This window comes from Hemibagrus wyckioides, linkage group LG10, assembly GCF_019097595.1.
Source record: "Hemibagrus wyckioides isolate EC202008001 linkage group LG10, SWU_Hwy_1.0, whole genome shotgun sequence".
Taxonomy (NCBI): Eukaryota; Metazoa; Chordata; class Actinopteri; order Siluriformes; family Bagridae; genus Hemibagrus; species Hemibagrus wyckioides.
Genome location: NC_080719.1, coordinates 20,158,743 through 20,180,759, shown reverse-complemented (window position 1 = coordinate 20,180,759; position 22,017 = coordinate 20,158,743). Strand labels below are relative to the sequence as shown.

The window sequence follows — 22,017 nt, the reverse complement described above, 5'->3', positions numbered from 1 at the left end:
CTTTTTATTCATTTTTTTTTGTTATTGTTGATTTGTTTTTCAGATAGATCACATAGAACACAGCCTTAGACAATAGCAGTTGAGCTTATCCATACAGTGTATGCCTCGTTTCTTTTGCCCAGCATATGGAGGATCCTTCTGTGTGTGACTTTTCATGTGTGTGTGTGTGTGTGTGTGTGTTCAATTTGGTGGATTTGGTGAAATGGTAGAAAGATGTTTCCTTTAAAAAAGAAACAAAACAGGGATTTCATTCAATTATGCATCGAAGCAGCAGACGTCGATGGCCAAAAATACCCCCGGTCTGACTAATGCAGCGATCAATCCCTCTCCATGCCGAGCTTGTGTAATTAGACAATAATGAGGGCGCAACTGCATTATGCTGGATCTCCGACTATGTGTTGACCTCAGCAACTTATACCCCATTAGACAGCAAATAGCTCGCAAGGCCTGGGTAATAAACCATGCATTCCACCTCAGCGGGAGACCTGCTTTTTCCGAGACACCTCAGGATGCTCTTCGGTTTGATGTTTGTGCCATCGTTATCCGATTTAGAAGTCGTTTAGGTCAAATTTAGGTCGTTGAGAACAACTCTAGTCATTTAGAACACACACAAACACACACGCACACACATACTCTTAGAACCACAACCACGAGTGCACCGCACACGCACATCTTTGCAAGCCGTGAAAAAAATGAGCAAACTCGGAGTGAATAGAGTGAGAAAGAAAAAAAATAATAAAATAAAATAAAATACCCAAACAAACGGAGACAAATGACAAACAGAAAAGTTATTTCTATCTGTCTGGCTTTGGGTTAAAGCGCGCATAAGATCATCCGTGTCTCTTGAATGTTTTGTTCAGTTTAAATGAAAGGAAGCGCATGGCGTCGTGCTACGCTGATGAGCGTGCAGGAAGAGAGAAAAGAAAAGAAGAAGACGCTCGTGTCAGATGCCGCTCGGAGCTCTGAGCGCGAGACGCCACGCTGCCTTTCATTATTTGTTGAGGTTATGTCGAGGGTGTCAAAAATATCAGACCCGTCACTGTGTTTGGGCAAGGAAAAAAAAAAATACTCAATTAGAAACCAACACAAAGTTTCTTTTACTCGCTGATGCCAAATTTATATCTCTGCACCTGGGTGTAGCAAAACCCGCTGAAAGATTTCTTAGCAAATAAATAAATATATATAAAGCGATAAAAATGGGAATAGTTCTGTACGGCATTTCTGTGTGAATATGAAGGATATTTTGTTTAAGTTTGAGTTCCTCAGGTGACTGAATGTCAGATCTCTTTCAGGTCCTGAGGTACGTTCACTCAGGTCAAACGTGTTGCGTTTTAGTAACAGAGAGATGGGAAACTGATGAGTGCGCATTCTCTGTTCATGACACAAACCAGCACCGTATAAGAAACAAAACCAGACCATATTGGATCAGCTACCTTCTTTCACTTTTTTTTAGGAAATAATAATAATAATAATAATAATAATAATAATAATAATAATAATAATAATAATTAAAAAAAAGTTTTCACTCCACATATTTAAGCAGTGGAGTCAGTATTGTCTTGAATCAAAAATAAATATTTTGTTTACAAAGAGAAGCTACGAAGAGCGAAGAGTCGAACTGCAGACCTGACATTAATGCGTCGTTTGAATTCTGCCTCTACTGCTACAGTGAAGCTCCGGACGGATTAAAAAAGCGAGGGAAATAAAAAATAACACGCAAAGAGAAAAACGGATGCTCGGTTATTAAGTTTTACACAGTCCGAGTAGAGTGAGTAGGAAATGCAATGGGAATTGTTTCCACACTAATGAAAAACACACGTGTATGAATATACGAATACACTGCACGCTGCTCAAAAGTTCTTATATACAAAATAAGATAGCACATTCTCAAGAATCCCCGTCCTCTCGCTCGGTAGTCAAGTGCACTACGGTAACAATATGAGCTTTCTGACTGAGTAAGGCAGTATCACTGAACGTTAGCCAGGGACTCCACACTGCGGCATGAATGGCAGGCTAAGATTAGGAAAAAAAAAAAGAAAAATCCAAATGACAGGAAGTTGTCACAATTAAAAAATAGCTGCCCTGTAAAGTTTATCTCAGCATTGCAAAAAAGGTTATCGAACTGTAGTCGTGTGTGTGTGTGTGTGAGTGTGTGGTTCATCTCATTTTGATAGAAATGTGCTGGCTCTGACCGAGTTTAAAGCGAAGGAGTTTGCTCGAACACACACACACACACACACAAAAGAAAGAAAGAAAGAAGGAAAGAAAGAAAGAAAGCCACGCTAGCGTGCCCAGATGTACGGTAGCCGGCTCGCTCGGTAAGAGCACAGACAGAGAAAGGACGACGAAGAAAACAAAAAAACCCGACAGCAAAGGAAACTCACAGAGTTCGACGGCTACTAAGGCAACAGTTGCCAAATACAATATAAGCCCATGTATATTGCAACACAACTATATATTAATTTAATAAAATACACAATATAGCTCTTGTACACGTAACAATTTGGCTCATATGCACAGAGATTGCAGGAAAAGAAAATCATTAAAAATATGTAATTTCGATGTAAACACATTAATTGGATACATTTTGCACATTAAATGATATTGTGAATAAGTGACAAATGTGAAGGGACATTTCCTTTTTTTTCTGTTCTTTTTTGACATTCGTTTTCTCGGAATTCAAACCAGTGTCCTTTTGCAGCGTAATAAATATCATTAACAACTGCATTTTCGGCATCCGTACGCTTTTCTTTTTCTGATTTCCACTTTTTTTCTTTTTTTTTTTTAGAAAAGGTATAAATATTTTTGTTAATATCTGGACACTATACATAAGTTCATATATGTATATATATATATTATCTATATATTTATATAGATTTTTTTTTCACAGTCGAGGAAATATGTCCCTAATATACATAATTATGATTGCCTTAATTTAATGTAGGACAAGTGGAAGGTCACTGTAAAAGAAGTGACGAGTAGAAGACAGGTGAAGACAATGTTCGCACAAAGGACCAATGAGGAAAAGAGTAACAGTTTCACCAATCTGGAATGTTCCATATACACATATATATGGGAGGAGGAAACACAGCTTACACTTATGGCTAGAAATGGCGAGTGAAGAAATGGTAACATTTCTTAATTAAGCACCACCCACACCCCGCCCCTCCCCCCGCCTGGTGACCGCCCCTCCCCCTCCCCACAGATCAGAGATAATCAGAGATTATTCAGTATTTCGTACAATGATATTACAAAGTCAGAAAAGAGAAGAGCATGGTTCGGTCTTGATGAGATCCAACCGCATTTGGAGTGTTCTACATTTCAGTTGCGATTGTCAAAATCAACCTGTTCTTTGCGGTTTGTGGCGTTTCCGAGTCAGAAAGAAAGTTTACAGCTGGTGGGCACTTGAAGAAAAAGCTTGCTAAGAAGCCAGAAACAGCAAGTTCTGAAATTCCCTAAGAATCCCCTCCCCCCGAAACACAACATGGCGTCCAGAAAACCTGGCTTTTTTCTCTTTTTTTGTTTTGAGACAGTTTGTTTTCTTTGAAAAGTTCTTTTGTCCTAATTTGCCAAACCTCTTGAGCACCTCACTCTTTGAGAGTGTTTCAAAGCTCACAGACTGTCGTCCTCTTTCATGGTTTGTCTTCTTTTTTTTCATCACCGCATTAGTCTGTTCACTTCCTCATCACTGCAGCTTCGTTGCCTCGGCAGTCCTGCAGAAGTTTATCGATGTCTCTGACCACCTGCTCAGCGTCCATGCCTCCTCGGCTAGGCTCTCCTCCCACATGCTCCAGCGCTCCGTCCGGCTCGTTAGACGTTTCCTGGCTGATGCGTGAACGTGCCTCAAGCAGCACTTTGGCTACAGGATCCGAGGCGGTTAATGCGCAGTACCCCTGATCTCTACTCTGCTTTCCAGGAGAGGTATAAAGTCCGTTGGGTCCTTCGTAGTGGCTGGTGCTGGGATTGACCTCGGCTCCATCTGCAACACCTTTGGTTCCCTTGGTAGGGCTGCACGAAGCTGAGGGCACTTCTTGGAGCAGTGGGCTGAGCGCACGCTTGCCCTTGAGGTAGGGCTTGACATTGGCCACCAGGACGGCGTGCTCGCGCCGCTCCTTGCCGAAAGTGCAGAAGGTTTTCTTGCCACTGGTGTTGCCCGTTGCCTCGTAGCTCTCCGGCTCGGTTGCCACGGCCTCCATTCCTGCAGGCACGAACAGGTTTGTGCGGTAGTCGAGACCCTCAGCCTGTGCCATGCCCGGTGCCGGAAACTGGGGCATCCAGCAGCGGTCCGAGTGTCCCAGGACCCGGCACTCATCAGTGCAGTTCACGCAGTCCTCTTCTGCAGAAAAGAAAACAGACAGACAGTTTAGTGAAAACCTTAGTTTTCAAATACATTCTTGATTATTTTAAGGTTCCAAATCACTTTAGAGTTGGTACAGCTCAACTAAGCCTGACTGAGGCTGGTCTCACGTTGCCTTACTATTGCCTCTTGTTGTCTATGAAAGACTGTCTTTAAATAGGCTTGGACTGATGTTAATAAAGAGAGAGAACTGAATCTTCACCCAGTGTCTTGGCTATCAACTCCCATATTGGTGTACAATTTTACCATAATACTGCTATTGCCAGATGTATTACCTGTCAGACATAACTAAACAAACAAGCCTAGCTACCATTTTCATGTTGCTGTGTATCCGTTTAAATGGTCTGCATTGGATTTCAATGCTCTGCTCAGATTGCTTGGCCATTTCATTGTAATAAAATAAGCTAAAGCATATGAGAAGATGAAAAATGTTGAGTGCATAATAGAAGCTGGAAATGAGATACTATTCTGTGTGTTCTTTTGAACTTGGGGCTTTCACTCTGGTAGTAGTCAAAAACAGAGCAAAAACATCGGTAATGTGAAAGCTGTCATTTGGACCGTGCTGCGTAGTGTGGTCCTGAAACAGAGACTACCTGTAAGAGGTGGTATGAGTTTGGTTGCACTGGAACTGTGCAGCGACTCTTGTGAATGTGAATGCAACTCCTACTCATATCTGCACTTGTTCAAGTAACTTTCACATGTGTTTATCATTAGTTTCCATATCACGAGTGTACCAAGAGCAGGGGAATGTTGTGGGACACAGAAGTGCTGAGGTACCTTATGCAAATGCACCAGAGTTTGATTAAATCAAGTGAAACCAGACCTACACTGTGTGTGTGTGTGTGTGAGGGGGGCAGTGGCCAGTCTGACAACCACCTGAGAGTCCTACACTTTATTTTCTGTCCTTTAGAACTGATCCACTTGGATGAACAGCCACTCAACAAACTTTCAACAAGTTTAATCGATAAAAATAAGTGCTGAAGAAGGCTGACCATTCGTGATACTATAGGCCACTAGAAATGGTCACTGACTAGATGGGTACAATTAAGCACCTTTATACCACCAAACAATCAGAGACGTCAAAGTTTATTATGCACTTTAGATGCCAGTGATCCACTAAGCCCTAGTTGTTTCGATACCAGTACTCTGACTATCTGGCATACCAGATCCTCGCATCATCTGAGCAGACTATGCAAGTCTCTGCTGCCAAACTATGCTTTAAACAAGTGTAGTGTCAGTCAGTGTTGTCTTGCAAGCCAGTCCTCTATCTTTCACTAGAGACTCTGGCAGGTTTCAACACTCAAAGTGCTTACAGCTATAAAAGCCATTTGAATGACACTGCAATTGACCAGCCACAAACCTTTCACTGGAGCCTGTCAGCAACCTCAGGAGTGACATTTACTCACCACTGAGTTCTTAAAACAAAACCCTGAATTACCTTGTTTCTTTCAACATTTTACTATGAAAACATTTTCATCCAGTGGGGAAGTGGTTAAAATGGTTTAGGGCCCTGGGTTGACGGTGGGAAGGTCAAGAGTTCAAGCCCCAGCACTGCCAAGCTGCCACTATTGGGCCCTTTTCCCTCTCCGCTTCAGATGGTGCTGTGTCAAGCTGGGAAATGTAAAGAAAAGAATCTCACTGTGCTGTAATGTACATGTGACAAATAAGGGCGTCTCCTTCCTTTCTAGTATTGATAGCCTGGAAGAGTGTACAATAAGTATCGCTTTAAATCCCTGATTGAGGGAGGTATTTGTGTTGTCAGAGGTACATGGCAGAATGTGAGTTTATAAAGCTCTTATGTAGTATAGCTAGCATTTCTGAGATCTGAAGTAGTCTTTGTGCTTTCAGGAGAGAGAGGGAGGGAGAGCAGCTGGTTGAGTGAGTGTTTTGAATGAGTATGATCAAGGAGATGGCAGTGTAGACTCCATCCTTTCTCTCTCTCTCTCTCTCACTCTCTCAATCACCCCTCCCTCTCTCTCCGCCCCCAAGAACACAGCAAAACAACAACAGTTCCGTTTTGGCAAAAATGCCTGGTGCTACGATCATAAATTTATGTCACTGGGCTTTGAAGCTCTCCCATGGCAGGCCTTCATATCTTTCAACCAAGCGCCTAGCGCTGCATGCCACACAGTGTGTGTGCTTATATCTGCACGTGTGTGTGTCCACCCTTTTCATCTTCATTCTGGATTACTATTGGTTTGGGATTTTTGATGGCGTGTAAAATGGGTTCAGGAATTGTAAATTGGGGAGAGGGAGAGGGAGAGAGAGAGAGAGAGGAGGGAGGGACACACATGCTCTCTCTCTCTCTCTCTCACACACACACACAGACAAGGCCCGAGACAGAGACTGAGAGGAACTGAGGGATGAGAGGAAGGTGCTGTCCTGTGAATATTCAAGTTCAAAGGGATGAGTTATGGCTGCGCTTCTCATACAGCATTCGATGTGTGTGTGTGTGTGTGTGTGTGTAAGAGTAAGAGTCACCACAAAGCAAGGCCTCCTCCTCTTCCTCTGGTGCAGTGATTTATGACTTACAAACCAAACGACATGTCGTGTATATTTAATATTTGGGTTATTCACTTTCTTTCACAAGGCAAGCAAGCTAGGAAAAAACAAGAAGCCTTCATGAATTTCTGAAAACTCACATTTTCTAGCACTTAAGCACTATACATCACCATAGCACTATATGATGCACATACATGACCAAAAACACCATAGCAAAACATCTCATGATAGCTTGTTTCCCTTTAGTTTGATTGTGTGACATTCAAAAAGGGGACTCAAGAGACCTAACTGTGTCTAATAACACTAAAAACACAAAGAATTCCACACAAAAGTGTCCACTTGCCTTGTCCTTTTTACTTCTTGGACTCCCAGAGGTGCTAGTTATACATTTTTTCCCTCTATGACTAACATCACGTTCTGTGTTTCAGCACTAGCATAAGCTGTGTGTATACGTTTTAACCCTGTGTGTGTGTGTGTGTGTGTGCGCTTGTGTAATTCTTTATGTATGAGATGCAGATTTTTCAGAGAAATTAGAGATGACGCTTCAGGATAACTATTTGTCAAATAATGCTGCTTCTTTTTTTTTTTTATATCTCACAACTCCTTATTACTGTTAATAGTCTACCTCGGGTGAAGTGTGTGTGTGTGTGTGTGTGTGTGTTTGTCAAACTACAGTATAAATTTGTAGCAAGTGTACTCCTTGGGAATAGCTCTACTATCTCTAACAATCAATCAGTATCTAGTTCAGGGGGCAGTAACTGGCGGACTTCAGTCCGAATGCGGATCCAGCAAAGTATTTCCTTTGCAGAAAAGCGATCAATGTATATTTATAAATGTCTAAAAAAAAAAAAAAACTGGCTTCAGTTCAGGGCTTTAGTCTTTTATAATGGTATGTTTTATCTAGATATATAAGTTTATGCAAATTCTTTACCAGAAGCCATTTTATAGAGAGTTTTCTTTTTCATTTATACTCTCTGGTCTAATTAGTGAAGCGACAACACGTCTTGCTTCTAAAGCAGATTGTTTAAAGATGACTGGACGGAGAAGTATGCGTTTATCACTTATCTTCTGCTTCAAGTTAAAAACAGGATCTCGCATCTGTTCGAGTTAAAAGTGTTAATGTGAAGCGTCAGTGTGGAGCTGCTTAACTAGTTTCGATTGATGTGTCTTATTTATAGCCATGAACCTACTTATTACTAACGGTTAAGCGGCTCCACGTGTTAACTGTCCTCGCGGTTCAGTTTAAGACGTGGTCTTGTATTTTTAAGCATAAAAAGATAAAAAATAAGCGGTATGTTAATGTGATATAACCCCCACAAAACACACACACGCACACTTCCCCCACCGAGGTAGACTACAGTAATAAGGAGCTGTGAGACATGAAATAAAAAATAATAATAAAACCATACATTACATCAGCGAAGAAGAACCAAATGATTCGACGATTTCAAAAGCAACACTTCAAATCTCTAATGCTTTGATCTTGGCCCACAAGCTGTTGACAGCTCCTGAGAAGTTCCAGCCAGTAAGAGATAAAGCTCGTACACGGCTGCTCATTATATGTGGAAGGTTCCAGAGACTGACTAACTAACTAACTAACTAACTAACTCTTTTTTTCTTTCTTTCTTTTTTTCACGACTCAAGCAGCAGTTAAAAGTAAATTTCTCGGCTGTGAATTTCTTTCCAGTGTCAGATCAGAGAGATTATTTAGGAAGAAAAGCTGTGGAGTGAAAATCATAACCATGTCTAATAAGAATGAGATGTACAGAGCAAGCGCGGAGGAGTAGTGGAAGAGTATTTGCTTAAAAAAATAAAAAATAAAATAAAATAAGAGTGACTGATGCATTTTATTTTAATATATTTATTTTTATATATAAAAATATGTGGGATTCTGTGTCCCAGAATCCTAAATAAATAAATAAATCTATGACTGTGTATCATTTTATGTTAATTGATGTTGCCATATTGCCCATTTTTACTCCCAAAAAACTCTAAAAAAATGACATCACCACCTCTCAAGACAAACCCAATGATCAAATTCTAGGCTTCGCCATAAATAAAGCTGATTGCATTATTTTTCTGATATGTGCAATTTTTTTTATATGATATACTAAATTTAAGTAAGAGCAGTTGATCTGATGTGGGATGTGTAATCCTGATCTTCAGTAAAATCAATATAAAAGGTTTACACCAAAGCCAATTAATTAACCATATTGCTATCAGAAAATGGAATAGAGATTCAAATGCTGAGTCTCAGAGACGCTGCACCACAGTGACACACACACACACACACACACACACAAACAGGGGACATAAAACTCTCAAATATTTTAAATTTGCTGCAAGGAACGCCAGCCAGCTGCTTATTTCTGCGAAGAGATAGATGTGGAAATCTAATTATACATCATATGTCACTGCGCATCTCACTTTTTTTTAGAGAATAAGAGGAGCTGATGTGATTGAGATATCACAGTAGCACACTTCACAACACTTCTTTATACATTTTTTTTGAAATACTGTACACCTCTTTTTTTCTGTAGCAATGCTCATTAAAAAAAGTAAAACTATATAGTTTTTATGCTTTTTTCCTTAAGTTCCTTAAGGAGTTTTGTGTTTACGGAAATGGACTTTGAATTTGTCGGACATTATTGCAGACTTTTTAGGTGTCACAGAAGGTGTCGTGCGATGTCATCGGCAACACGCATTCCATTCTGCAAGTTTAGGGTAGTTTCCCTACTTTAACAAAAAATAAAAAATTAAAATTAAAAATAAAAAAATCTGAAAAAAAAAAAAACCCCAGCAATTTTTGGCTGTAAGGAAAAAAAAAAATGTGCAAAACCCTAGAGGGACTGTTATATCTTGAAGTGCACATAGCTAAAAAAAAAAAAAACCTGAGAAAAAAAAAGAAATCTCTGAAAAAAGAAGAAAGAAAAACACAGCAATTTTTGGCTACAAGAATCTCAAAATAAATAAATAAATAAATAAATAAATAAATAAATTCCTAGAGGGACTATTATGTCTCGAAGTGCACATATCTCAAAAAAAAAAAAATTCTCACAGCAATTTTTGGCTGAAAGAATGTCAAACAAAATTGTACCATTTTATAACCACATAATACAGAAGATTATATTTTACACAGTATTTCCTGATGCAGTACAGACAGCAGAATTTACCATCTGCAAAACACTGACTCGTTTTCTTTGTACATCAGATACAGGGCAAAATAAATGATCAACCTTTGATCTTATTATCAACATTAATCATGTTGTAAATTGTTCCTTTGTACTGTCAATAAAAAAAAAGGCACAGGGTGCGATGAAATATGATCAGCGCTCTTTCTGGCTCCTGAGTCGCTATTGTTTTTGATTTCACTGAGTGTGGCCAACTCAAGCCTTTTCCCTGCCATTCCCTGCTGTGTGTGTGTGTGTGTGTGTGTGTGAGCATGTTTAGAGATTTGGGTAACCTTGAAAAAAAGTTTTTTTGATTCATCAAAGGCCTGTGTCCCAACAGATCGTGTAAAAAAAAAAGTTAACAGCAGATTTTAGCTACTTATGAGAAAGTCAGAGTGTAGGGTGCTAAAACACGAACACACTTAGGATCACAGTGACTGACGGAGCGTGTGAACTCGTTAACCTCGGGCAGTGGGAGGGGTTTTGTCCATATCCGAGCTGTTGTGGTTCACTGTGTGTGAGAGGAGTGTGAGGATATGGGGGTGATGGGGATGAGGGTGTTGGGGAGTGTGTGTGTGTGTATGTGTGTGTGTGTGTGAAGGGTCAGCACTGAGCCCAGGAGATAACTCTTATAGATGTGGAGATGAGAGAGCCTGAGCGAGGTTCGGTGGAAAGCCTTAGGAGAGAACTTGACATTTGAGATGCAGTGCACTTTACTGAGAAAAAAAATGGGGTGACCGGGCTTCAGAGTGAACACACACACACACACACAGACACAGAAAGCAGGATTTCCTTTTCTTTTTTTTTTTTTACTACACACTGCATTGTTGCTCTATGTGGGTGTATCTCTTATTGCCATCAGAACAAATTGCACTCTTCACAGTGCGCATTTTTTTGGAATTTATGCACTTCACTTCACATAAAGCTTAAAGTTTAGCAAAATGTGCCTTTCTACACTTTCTGGTGACCTCTGAGTGAGAAGCTAATGGAAGAATGAAACAAGCCAAACTCATGTATTTACTCTTTTTTTTTTTCAATGACAAACTACCAAAACATATATTATCTCACAAAAATGACCAACTACTGGTTTTCTTGCTATGAACAAATTTTTGGTCTCTTTTATTGTAGCTTGGGGGTGCACAAACTTTTGCACTCCTGTCAAACATATTACATGTTTGTTTCATAGGTAAGAAATACATTTTTTTTTTGTTCTAGCGCCGAACCTTAAATGCTGTTCTATTGGTCATATGTTGTGTATTTTTCTATAGATCTTGGATTCGGTTTATTTATGGATCCATGAATAAAATAAATGAATCTGTAACATAAAAAATATGACACTGTTCATGTGATTTTCTCTGTGTTTATGGAAAATGGAACTGGAAGTAGCCAAACAGCATGCGAACGAATACGCTGCAAAGATTCCAATTCATATTCAGTTCACAGGCTGCCATTTTTTAAGACCTAGACAAGTGCCAAGATTATTACGGTGAAGATCATCTGAACCAAATGTAGTGCTCAAGATCCATGCCTCCAAGTGTGGAGTACAACATAATCTGGACTTGAAGGGAATATGACTTCTCAGGACTGATTGCTCATTCAGCGAGGGGCATATTAAGGCATAAATAATCTATGGCTGACACATCTCTACGCAGGAACTGAACCATCTATAGATTATTCATGCCTGGGTGGAGCAAGTGACCTTGAACGCTTAACAGTATGGCACGTGATGAGGACGGGAAGGCGTCGGTTTGCTACCGGATACAAATCAGGAAGCCATGGGGAAGTGTGATGTAATGCATGCGCAGGGTCTCACACACACATACGCATGGTTATTGGCTTTTTTGGATCCACTTAATTAAATCTGTAAAGCTGCTATTCCTGTGCTTTCCTGACTATCCGCACACAAATCTATATATCGATCGAAATGAAGAGCCTTCATTTCTGTGACACTATATATGACCAGCGGGGATCAACATGCATTATCTCTCTCAGCTGCAAGGCCAGGAATTTCCTATCAACTCCACAATTACTAGCATTGACAAGGGAAAAAAAAAAGAAAAAAGGGGGGAAAAAAAGGGCGCCTCGCTGTCAAGGCACACAGTGTGGACTCTTATTGGAAATCGCACAGCTACAAGCACATGCTACGATTCACCTCCGGCCATTTATCAGGCTAATGATGTGTATGGCAAATCTCATCACACTCTGTGCCCGGGAATGTCTGTAGGCACAGAAGAGATGTGAGAAGGCCACGGGTTTTATGTGACTTGTAATAACGGAACATCGCATCGTGGTAATGTTATCCGTGTTGGTATGGGTATAAGGAGCTTGAGTGTGATGGGAAGGATTGCAACACACAAGCAACCCAATACAAAATAAACCCCTCCCAACAAAAAACAAAACAAAATCCACTCCAAACCCCGCCCACCTCAGTCTACTAGCCAATCATGACAGCTACCACTGCCAGAGTGTACTAAAATACTGGATTAACTGTTTCAACAAGTAAAATGTTCTTAAATCTTCTTAAATAGGGGTTTAATAATAATAATAATAAAAAAATAAAACATTTCGATGTAAAAGTAGCCCAATTCTGCCGAAGCTGGAAGTATGAATGTTTTACACTGAGCTTTTTTACATGATGGAATTTCTGAGGGAGAAAAAAACAAAACAACAACAACAAATAAAAACCTTTTCCCTAGAGAGTGACAGAGGAATTGAGGACAGTTAGGAGTAAACAAGCTTTCACCTCACACACACTCCAAACCAAGTCCACGTTCTTCAGTGCCAGTTTTTCCCTTATCCCTCTCTAGATCTTTCTTTCTCTCGCTCATAGGGAGAAACGAAGAAGTGTGAACTTCTTGTTTTTTGTGGACAGCAGGAGAGAGAGAGAGAGAGAGAGAGAGATACAGCTAGTGAGGGAAGGAGGGAAAAGGAGTAGCTGAGCCTCTAGTGTATTCCTAATACTCAGACTGGGTGCATTAAGGGCTCTTGCCAAATCTTTTATTAGCATCCCTATTTTTCAGGCCCGCTGTGTGCACTCTCTCGCCAAGCTGATCCCACAGCAACGCTAGTGGCTTGCTGCTTCGCCTAGCTCATAACCACAGACCTGTCTCTCTCTGTCACTCTCTGAGTATCTGACTCTCTGTCACACTATATGTCTCTCTCTCTCTCTTTCTCTCTCTCTCTCTTACTGGCTCTCCATCACTCTGTATCTCTCTCTCTCTTTCTTTCTCTCTCTATCTATCTATCCCTTACTGGCTCCCTATCACTCTATATATGACTCTCTCTATCTCTCTCTCTTACTGGCTCTCCATCACTCTGTATCTCTCTCTCTCTTACTTCCTTCTGGCTCTCCATCACTCTGTATCTCTCTCTTTTCCTCTCATTCCCTCTCCTACTGGATCTCAATCACTTTGTATCACTCACTCTCTCTCTCTCTCTCACTCTCTCTCTTTGTCAGACCGACAATGTGAAATGAAAAGGCCAAAAAACCCCACAAAAAAACTAGAGTGTCTAAGTGAGTACTGAAAATTAAGAAGAAAAAAAGCTGAATATGCAAACGTGAAAGAGTGCAGTTGGAAGAAAATGTAATGAGTGCGGTCTCTCAAAACCGAGCAGAGGAGGAAGAAAGAGAAAGAAAAGTACGGAAAACAAAACGAGGACCAGGACCAGGAAACGGAAAGAAAGAACGAATGAAGGGAAGGAGAGAGAGAGCGTGGGAAAGCGCAAGAGATGATAAACTCATAGGTGTTTTTTTTGTTGTTTACAGCATGGAGGTGCAGTTTAATTAAGGGAAATTCCAGTCAGGATATTCTGACGGGAGGATTTTCACACTGTTAAATGCAAAAATATATTGTCAAAACAAAACATCATTTTCACTTAAAGAAGTGACAAAACACTGAATAAACAAAAGTCTGTACATGTAGCGATTTTAATAAATTAGATGGAACTTAAATCTAGAAAAATTAGTGAAAGAAAAATCAATAATAAGTACTGTGAGAGTATAATCCTTAGTTTTTTAATGTTAGATTTAAATAAAAAAAAAAAAAATACAAAGGTCACTTCTGAAATGTCTGTCGATCAGGAAACTATCTAACTATCTATCAAGTATCTAACTTTATTGACTCTTATTATCAGACTGTCTTTTACTGTATAAGACAATCAGGGCAGAGTTACTGTGGAGGATGGGAAGGGGTGGGAAACTCTACCAATAATTACAACTCTGCAATATTTCTACACCGATCAACTTTAACATGTAGAAGTATTATATTTTGCCAACATTATTGTTGTTCAGAATCAATTGTAAGCTTAGTATAATAAATCAGATACATTTAGTATGTATGCCCCCTCTCTGTTGCACAAGTTGGTATCACCCAATTATTGACAGGAAACAGCTCTTGATTCCTGTGTGTGATTGAGAGAAAACAGATAACTTTAAAGAGAATTTTGTTTTTTGGAGTTTTAGCACTAGAATATTGTGTATCAAAAGAGTTGATGTTGATTTTTCGGCTGCTTCTTACATGTGTGAGGGGTCGCCACAGTGGACCAACTGGTCCGCACAACAACTTGGCACAGGTTTTACACTGGATGCCCTTCCTGACACCTCCCAATTTGTGTTTTTTATTCGGGCTTGGGACTGGCACTGCATCCAGTGGCTGGGGTTTGGGCACTGGCTGGGACTCAAACCCGGGCCATCCACATGGTAGGTGAGAAACCTATCACTGAGCCACCAGTGCCCCTGTGTATTGACAGAGTAATAATAAAAAAAATCATGTACTTAGAAGGAAGTATCTTTGCTCTTATATTACTCGGTTGTCTGAACCTTCTGAGGTGATGTGATGCTCTAACGGAAAAGAAACCCAGACAAGCAGAGGGAAAATTGTGTAATGACACTGCAGATATAAGAAAAATCTTAGGAAGCATATCCATTCACACTTCACTTCAGCTCCCTCAGTGTTCAAAGCAACATAGAGAAGGGTGAAGAGTGAAACGTAGTCAGGGGAGTTAGGGTGTTGTTTACTCGCTCGTATAGAGTTTGAACGGATCTAAAGCTTTTTGCTGCTGGATTAAAAGCTCGCCTGAGAAGAGAAAGACGAGTAAAAGCATTTAGAGCTCTGCCTATAGACTTTAGCAGTTGCTAATTAAAGAAAAACATGCTAAAAATATTGTTGTTCACACAGTCAGACTAACACACATACACACACAAGGTGTGCTGAACATTTTCATGAAACAGCCTGATTTCCCTAAATGTCATCCACGTGCCACATGCTCTGCCCTGTGCACTGGCACGTTTTATTACCAAGCAACAAGATTTATGACTCGATGTACATCTATACAGCGAGAAGAGCCAAGAGAAATGAGTTATATTTACTACGAAACCTGAATCTTTGTGTGTAGCATAAGCTTGGGCCAAAGCAGAGGTACGGGATGTTTTGGAAAATTCTCAAGAAAAAAAAAAATTGAAGAAGAGGTTTTCACAACACTAAGCACTTTTCGGTTGTCATTCATGCAACACACAATGAGACGACCCCATTAATACATAATACATAAAAAACTAATTCCATATCCTCTTTTATGGCTGTTATTTCCAGCTATTTTTTGCTGAAATGATTCAAAATGTGCACAAAAAAAACCCCATGACATTTTAGCCAATTGTACATTAGTCACAATACTGCTGTAAGTATGGCCTTGGTGTTGTGCACAGTTGGGTGAGTGTGTGTTTTAAGCACAGTTCATTGTGTATTGTGTAAATAGCAGTGGAAGAAGGACTGCCGGTCCTCTCTATCTAAAAGTAGTTACTTTGCTGCGACGTCCACGACGTCCACGATGACCACTGAGCCTGCAGTCCCTGTCAACAAAAGGAAAACAAAATGGCTGTGGGCCTCACAGACTCTCAGGATAAATAAAGTGAAAAGAGTAGGTGGAGAAAGTCTATACGATTGGATTAGACTGATGTATGGTATAAGGACCTTTTAATAGAATATTAAGGAAAAAAATAGATTTGGCTGACTCATCTCACAAAACAAATCATCTCATGAAACAAATAATTTCAGAAAACAAATTATCTTATGAACCAAACTGTCTCATGAAAACAAATCGTCTCACAAGTCATCCCGCAAAACAAATTATCTCATGAAACAAATCAGTTCATTAAAACTAATGATCTTGAGGAAACAAATCATCTCATGAAAGATCTCACAATTCATCCCATGAAAACAAATTCAACTTGTGTAAAACAAATCATTTCACGAAACACATCATTTCATGAGAAAATCTTACAAAACCAATCATCTCACGACAGGAATCATCTCATAAAACAAACAAGAACAAATCACCAAATCATCTCATGAAACAAATAATTTCATGAAACATATTTTCTCATGAAACAAATTGTCTCATGAAACTAATTATCTTGCGAAAACAAATCAACTCAAAAAATCATCTCATGAAACATCTCAAGGAATCTCATGGAAACAAAACATCTCAGAAAAACAAATAATCTCACGAATGAAATTCTATCTTGAATCAAACCATATTACCAATAAATCAACTCACAAAGCATCTCACAAATCGCCTCATGAAATTATCTCACAAATCACCTTACGAAAACAAATTATCTTGTGGAAACAACACATCTTACAAAAGAAATCATCTCATGAAACCAAACCATCTCATGAAACCAAACCATCTCATGAAACCCGACTGATCTGTTGCATAGATCGTTATTTCATAAACTATTAAAGACTTATTGAGCTGGTTACAGACCCACTGGAGCTCATTTCAAATTTGAAACTTTTTCATTGGCTGTGGATGTATTTGACTTATTGGATTAAGGTTAAGCCTCCATCAGTTGGCTTGTGGTATCAGGAGATTTTCAGAATGCTTCCATTTGAAGGAATAAGTGCTTCACTAAAAGGTGCTGCAGATACTTTAGACATATTCTGTCTCCTTTTTTCTTTTTTTGCCACCTTATCACATTTTAAAGAAACGTTAGACAGACCTTTACTGGAAAACGTACCATTTCTTGTATTTTCTTTCTGTACTTGGCCAATGGAACCTTTTCCCCCCAAAACTTGGTTCTTTGTAGAACCCTTGGAGAGCGATGCACCTTTAATATGAAAACACTTCGATAATTCAAACACTACGAAGAAAAGGTTAAAGGCCAAACCTTTTTATTTGAAATGACGTGTTTATGTATTTTAATAACCGATTGAATTTGTAAAACAATTCAAATTGAAATGACAAACAAACAAATAGATAAATAAATAAGAGTGAGGAGCTTTGCTCTAATCAATACTATACTTATTTTTCCATAACACAATGCTGCCTTTATTGAAATAAATGTATATTTTAATTTATTTATAAATTGTTTGAATTAGTTTTTTTTTGCCTAAATTGCATGTAAAATAAATAAATAAAATAAATAATAATAAACATAATAATAATAATTGTTATTATTATTAGTATTTATTTATTTCATTTCAGTTTCATGTTAACCTGTCTATGTGTAATGGCTGACAGAAATAATTAATGAACAAAATGTAATGAATTATGAACAAAGTTTTAGGTTGGTTTTCTGAAAATCAGTAATTGTATTTTAATCTTTTAAATCAGATTAAAATGTAAAACAGTTGTCAAATAACTGAAAAATATTTTTGTATGCAATAAACAGTGTATTTTTTTTCTTTTGCTTTGAATGCAAAAATAAAAACTCTATAATAAATAAATATTCGGTATCATCCCTTTCTTCACCTTGTTCGTCTCACGTCAAATGAATTTCCTGTAATTTGAAAATGACTTCATCTGAGTCCCATATTCAAGGACATTAAGTCTCCCATTGGAAAAACACTGTCCTTTTAATCCTGTTCCACTTTTTTTTTTCTTTTTCTTTTTTCCCGAGCAGAACGTCAGAGATAATAATGACCTTGTAAAGGGAGAATTACAGTCTGCTATAGATTGGCACTTGTGGAAAAAATGGGCACGGTGCAGCATGGCAGCTCTGCAGGGTAGCAGGCCGCTAGCTGGGTATCTGTGTCGCATCTTGTACCGTGGCCCAGCATGACTAGCGAAGCATCAGAGCGCTAGCACCTGTGTCCTGGCAGGCTGCGGCGCAGCTGGTAGGAGTGTGTGTAAGAGGTGGTAGGGGTTGAGTGGGCATTTGGAGAGGAAACGATTGCTGAGTGACAGAGAGGAGGAGAAGATGAGATGAGAAACAGATCTTTAGGTTTCAGCGATAGACTTCCATAGCACCTAACCACCTGGGGGGATCTGCACTGTGTGTGTGTGTGTGTGAGAGAGAGAGAGAGAGAGAGAGAGAGAGATGCTGTGTGTGCAACAAGCTCTGTCTGCACATCACACCACAGAAAATGTGTCATAAATGGAAATGAGAGCAACTGTAAATGAGTGTGGGTTAAATTCCACAGATGGGAATGAGGGTCTTTAACTATGCAAGGCTTCAACTAGGTCACCGACAATCATATGTGCCGATGTACTTTCACAGATTTTCTTAGACACGCTTTCTGAGGGGACTTGGAAGTGACTGTCAGACATTTTAAGTTCAGTTTCGAAATTTTGAATAAAAAAATAAAAAAATCCAGCTAGGTCTGAATGGCTGCCAGCTACCACGATACACCATGAGCCGGTTGATCTGGTGGATAACTTGGTTACTCAGTTATTGTCCAGCATCCTTATTACTCGACAAGACAGAACAAGATTCTCAAGATTCTCTTACTTTTGCTTTTAATAAAAACACTCTAAGCTCTTTGCACCTGCACAAGGCTTGATTTTGACACTAGGGAGGCTTGATTTGTCTGCTAGATGGCCAAATTACGCTGGACTTTTGCTTTCTTTTGATCAGTGAGTTCTTATTATTTCTGTCCAAATTCCAGTTTGTCCTTAACAGACTTTCTGTAAACTCCTCATCACTCCACCTGAACTGTTTTCTGGCACTATTTGACATTATTATTATTATTATTATTTTCCACATATGCTGCAACTACTGTTTACACTACACACAGGGTCTATGTGACTGTAAACAAATAAATAAATAAATAAAATGAAATAAAAAAATAAAAAAAAAGAGTGTAAAGTGTTTCTCTACCTATGATTAGACTCTACCTATGGTTTTTTTTCACCTTCCATACAGTCTAATTTGATTGTGACTTGATTGTCCCATGAGCAGGTTTACTCAACCCACACACAGCCTTGGAACACATCTGTCCACAGGTGAAGCACTCTGTAGTGAAGGGCACTTTTATCTCTGCAGGGTGGCTAGGTGAATACCGATACACACTAGGGAGGCGCATTGACGAGCGGCGAGCAGCGACCGCGGAAAGGTAGAGCCACCTTAACTCTCGGCCGACAAAAGCCTTTTCGATTCGGTCTTTCCTTTCATGCGTTCCTGGCATCCTGGCAGGGCTTTATTGCCTGGTTAAACCGTTCAAAGCCGAACCCCTGGGGGTGGGTTGCCTTGAGAGGACAGAGCGGCGGCGGGAGAGAACTGGCCCAAACACGTCACAAAAGCCAAATCAATAGCCATATGCACTTCCCCTCCACCCTCCGCCTGCCACCCCGAACACTCCCCCATCCTTTCCTTGGAGCTGGAAATGAAGAAATTAAACAAAAGTGGATGGTGGTGAGAAGGCGTGGGAGATGGAGGAAGACGAGGAAGGTTTAGAGAACATTGCTTTTCTCCTCGCTCAGTAGGTAGCCGAAAGCAGCCTTAGGATTTCGAACCGGAGACTGCAGGGGGGTTGAAGCGCTTTGGCCTTTGGAAGTTTGCATGCTTAAAAAAAAAAAAAAAAAGGAAAAAAGTGCTAACCTTTAGCACACAGACGGAAGCTTAGACAGCCTTTCATGTCTCGAGTTCTGCTCTCGTCTGATGTGTGTGAGGAGACGCAGAAATGTTGATGTTGAGAAATTTCTGTTACTATTTCGCAAAATGTTTGGCTCTGATTTTCCCGGGTGGAAGATAACGCTGACAGAAACGAGGAATAAACGCTATTTATGATGGTGAGATCGCTCAGCAAGCTGGATGGGATTGTAATTTGCACAGCGACTCGAAATCAGTATGGATTGATGTCCGATTCCGTTTGTTGTTGTTTTGCGTGCTTCTGGTTTCTCAGCATTCCTGTACAGTCTGCAGCGTCCTGCCGCGGTGGTTCATGTCCCCTCCGATAAGTGGCGCTGCGTTGACGCCGCAGGTGAGAGCGCTTGCATTACTGCCATTGTGAAAGCACGGAACTCGTTCCAGCTGCATCTGGTCTTCTGACACATCTGTAATATATCTGCCAGCTCTAGTGTTTCTTTTTACTCTTCTTTTTAAGTATTTGTGGAAATACTAAAGTACTACAGATGAACTGGATTAATCACCCAAAGAGAACAATTCAGAAATCATTATTTCTTTATGTTAGAGTTACCGGCCACTTTAATAGGAACACCCATACCGGTGAACATGCATGCAGTCACCCAAGTACATGACTACAGGTCAGGAGCTAGAAGACATCAGGCTCCTCTACTGACAGCTACAAAGAGGAATCTGAGGCTGAAGCAGGAACAGACTGGATACATGAAGCGTGTGTGTGTGTATGTGTGTGTGTATGGAGGGGGAGTGAGAGAGAGAGCAAGTGTGTGTGTGTATGAGAGAGAGAGAGAGAGAGAGAGAGAGAGAGAGAATGTGTACATGTGTGTGTATGTCTGATCATGTGTTTGTGAAAGTGTGTGTGGGAGTGTCTGTGAGTTAGAGTCCATGCTTGTATGTGTGTGTATGAGAGTTTAAGCGCATTGTTTGTAATTGTGTGTGTGTGTTTTGTGTAAGGCATCTGGTTTAATACAGACAGATCTAGTTTAATATGTCAAGAGAAAATGAAATACAGGATTACATAAAAAATGCAATCCTCCATTTTATTTAATCCTTTGTAATTAGGACATAGGGGATCAGAGCCACGGCTGTGTGTTCTGCTGGGAGTGTTAGGTGTGGTTGTGTGTGTGTGCTGCCTATACATCTATACACCTGTTAATTACTTTAATCAGTCCCTATAGGATTTTACAATCAGAAATTATAAGGCGAAATCAACCAAGGTTTTTGCAAAAAAAATTGTGATTTTTGAACAAAGGTTTCAGCCGAAACACGTCACGTGATATCATCACAACATTCCAGTCTTCTTCGATTCACATGTGTGGAAGATGAGTAGAGCCGGCATCGAAAGTCATTACATGTGTCTTCAGTGGGAGGAGTTTAAAAGAAGCCATGGACTGAACCTGAAATAGAACTCCTTAACTCTTTTAATAGAATTTCCTCCTGTTTTTGTTGTGGTCATGTTCAGAATTGAATGTCTTTGTCATATCAGACTCCACAGTGGAGGTTAATGTGAAGCATATGAAAGTAGACACTCTGGGATTTAAGAGTTTGTAGCTTTTCATAAGTATTTCGTTTTTTTTATCTAGCCTACTAGGGGCAATATATTCACAGAAAAGTTCCAAAAAGCAAAATGGTTATTTTTTCCTACACATCTTCAAAGTAAATGATGATATCAAACCCATTTCTGCTCTCTGAGATTCCCAGAGTCTTGTTCATAAGCAGCTAGAATTTATCTCCAACCAGTAAAATGAGTCCTGACTCATTCTCTATCAGATTTACGGATATCACCAGCATACTGGTTAACTAAAACACAGTAACAAATCTGACTCGCTTTCAGATCAGTTTTTTTGTCGCTGTGATCTCTCAGTGGAGTGTTGCGTTTAGGAAGAGGATTATACTTCTGTCAATTATCCCGCAGTCAGCAGGATACTTAAATCTCGGCCAAGGATCGAGCTTACTAAACACGCACACTATCTGCTGCGTCTGATTTCTCATTAGCGGACACTGTTTTGCATGCTGCGTGCCAGCAACGGCTTCGGCTTCTTATTAGAAGGACGAGACCTGAGAGAAGACACGCGAGAGGAACAAAGGACGTTTCCACATGAGGCAATGCCAGAAACTGAGAGGAAGAG

At 39.8% G+C, this 22,017-nt stretch overlaps 1 protein-coding gene across 2 annotated transcripts in view; it reads right to left on the bottom strand.

Moving 5' to 3' along the window:
* Positions 1-2,436: 2,436 nt before the first annotated feature.
* The window catches only part of pcdh17 (protocadherin 17), a 71,185-nt gene continuing 51,604 nt past the window's right edge, over positions 2,437-22,017 (bottom strand). For both annotated transcript variants that reach the window (XM_058401167.1, XM_058401168.1), the window contains exon 5: positions 2,437-4,336. In XM_058401167.1, the coding sequence (XP_058257150.1) occupies positions 3,675-4,336 (662 nt within the window). In that variant the 3' untranslated portion in view covers positions 2,437-3,674. The remainder of the gene's footprint in view (positions 4,337-22,017) is intronic.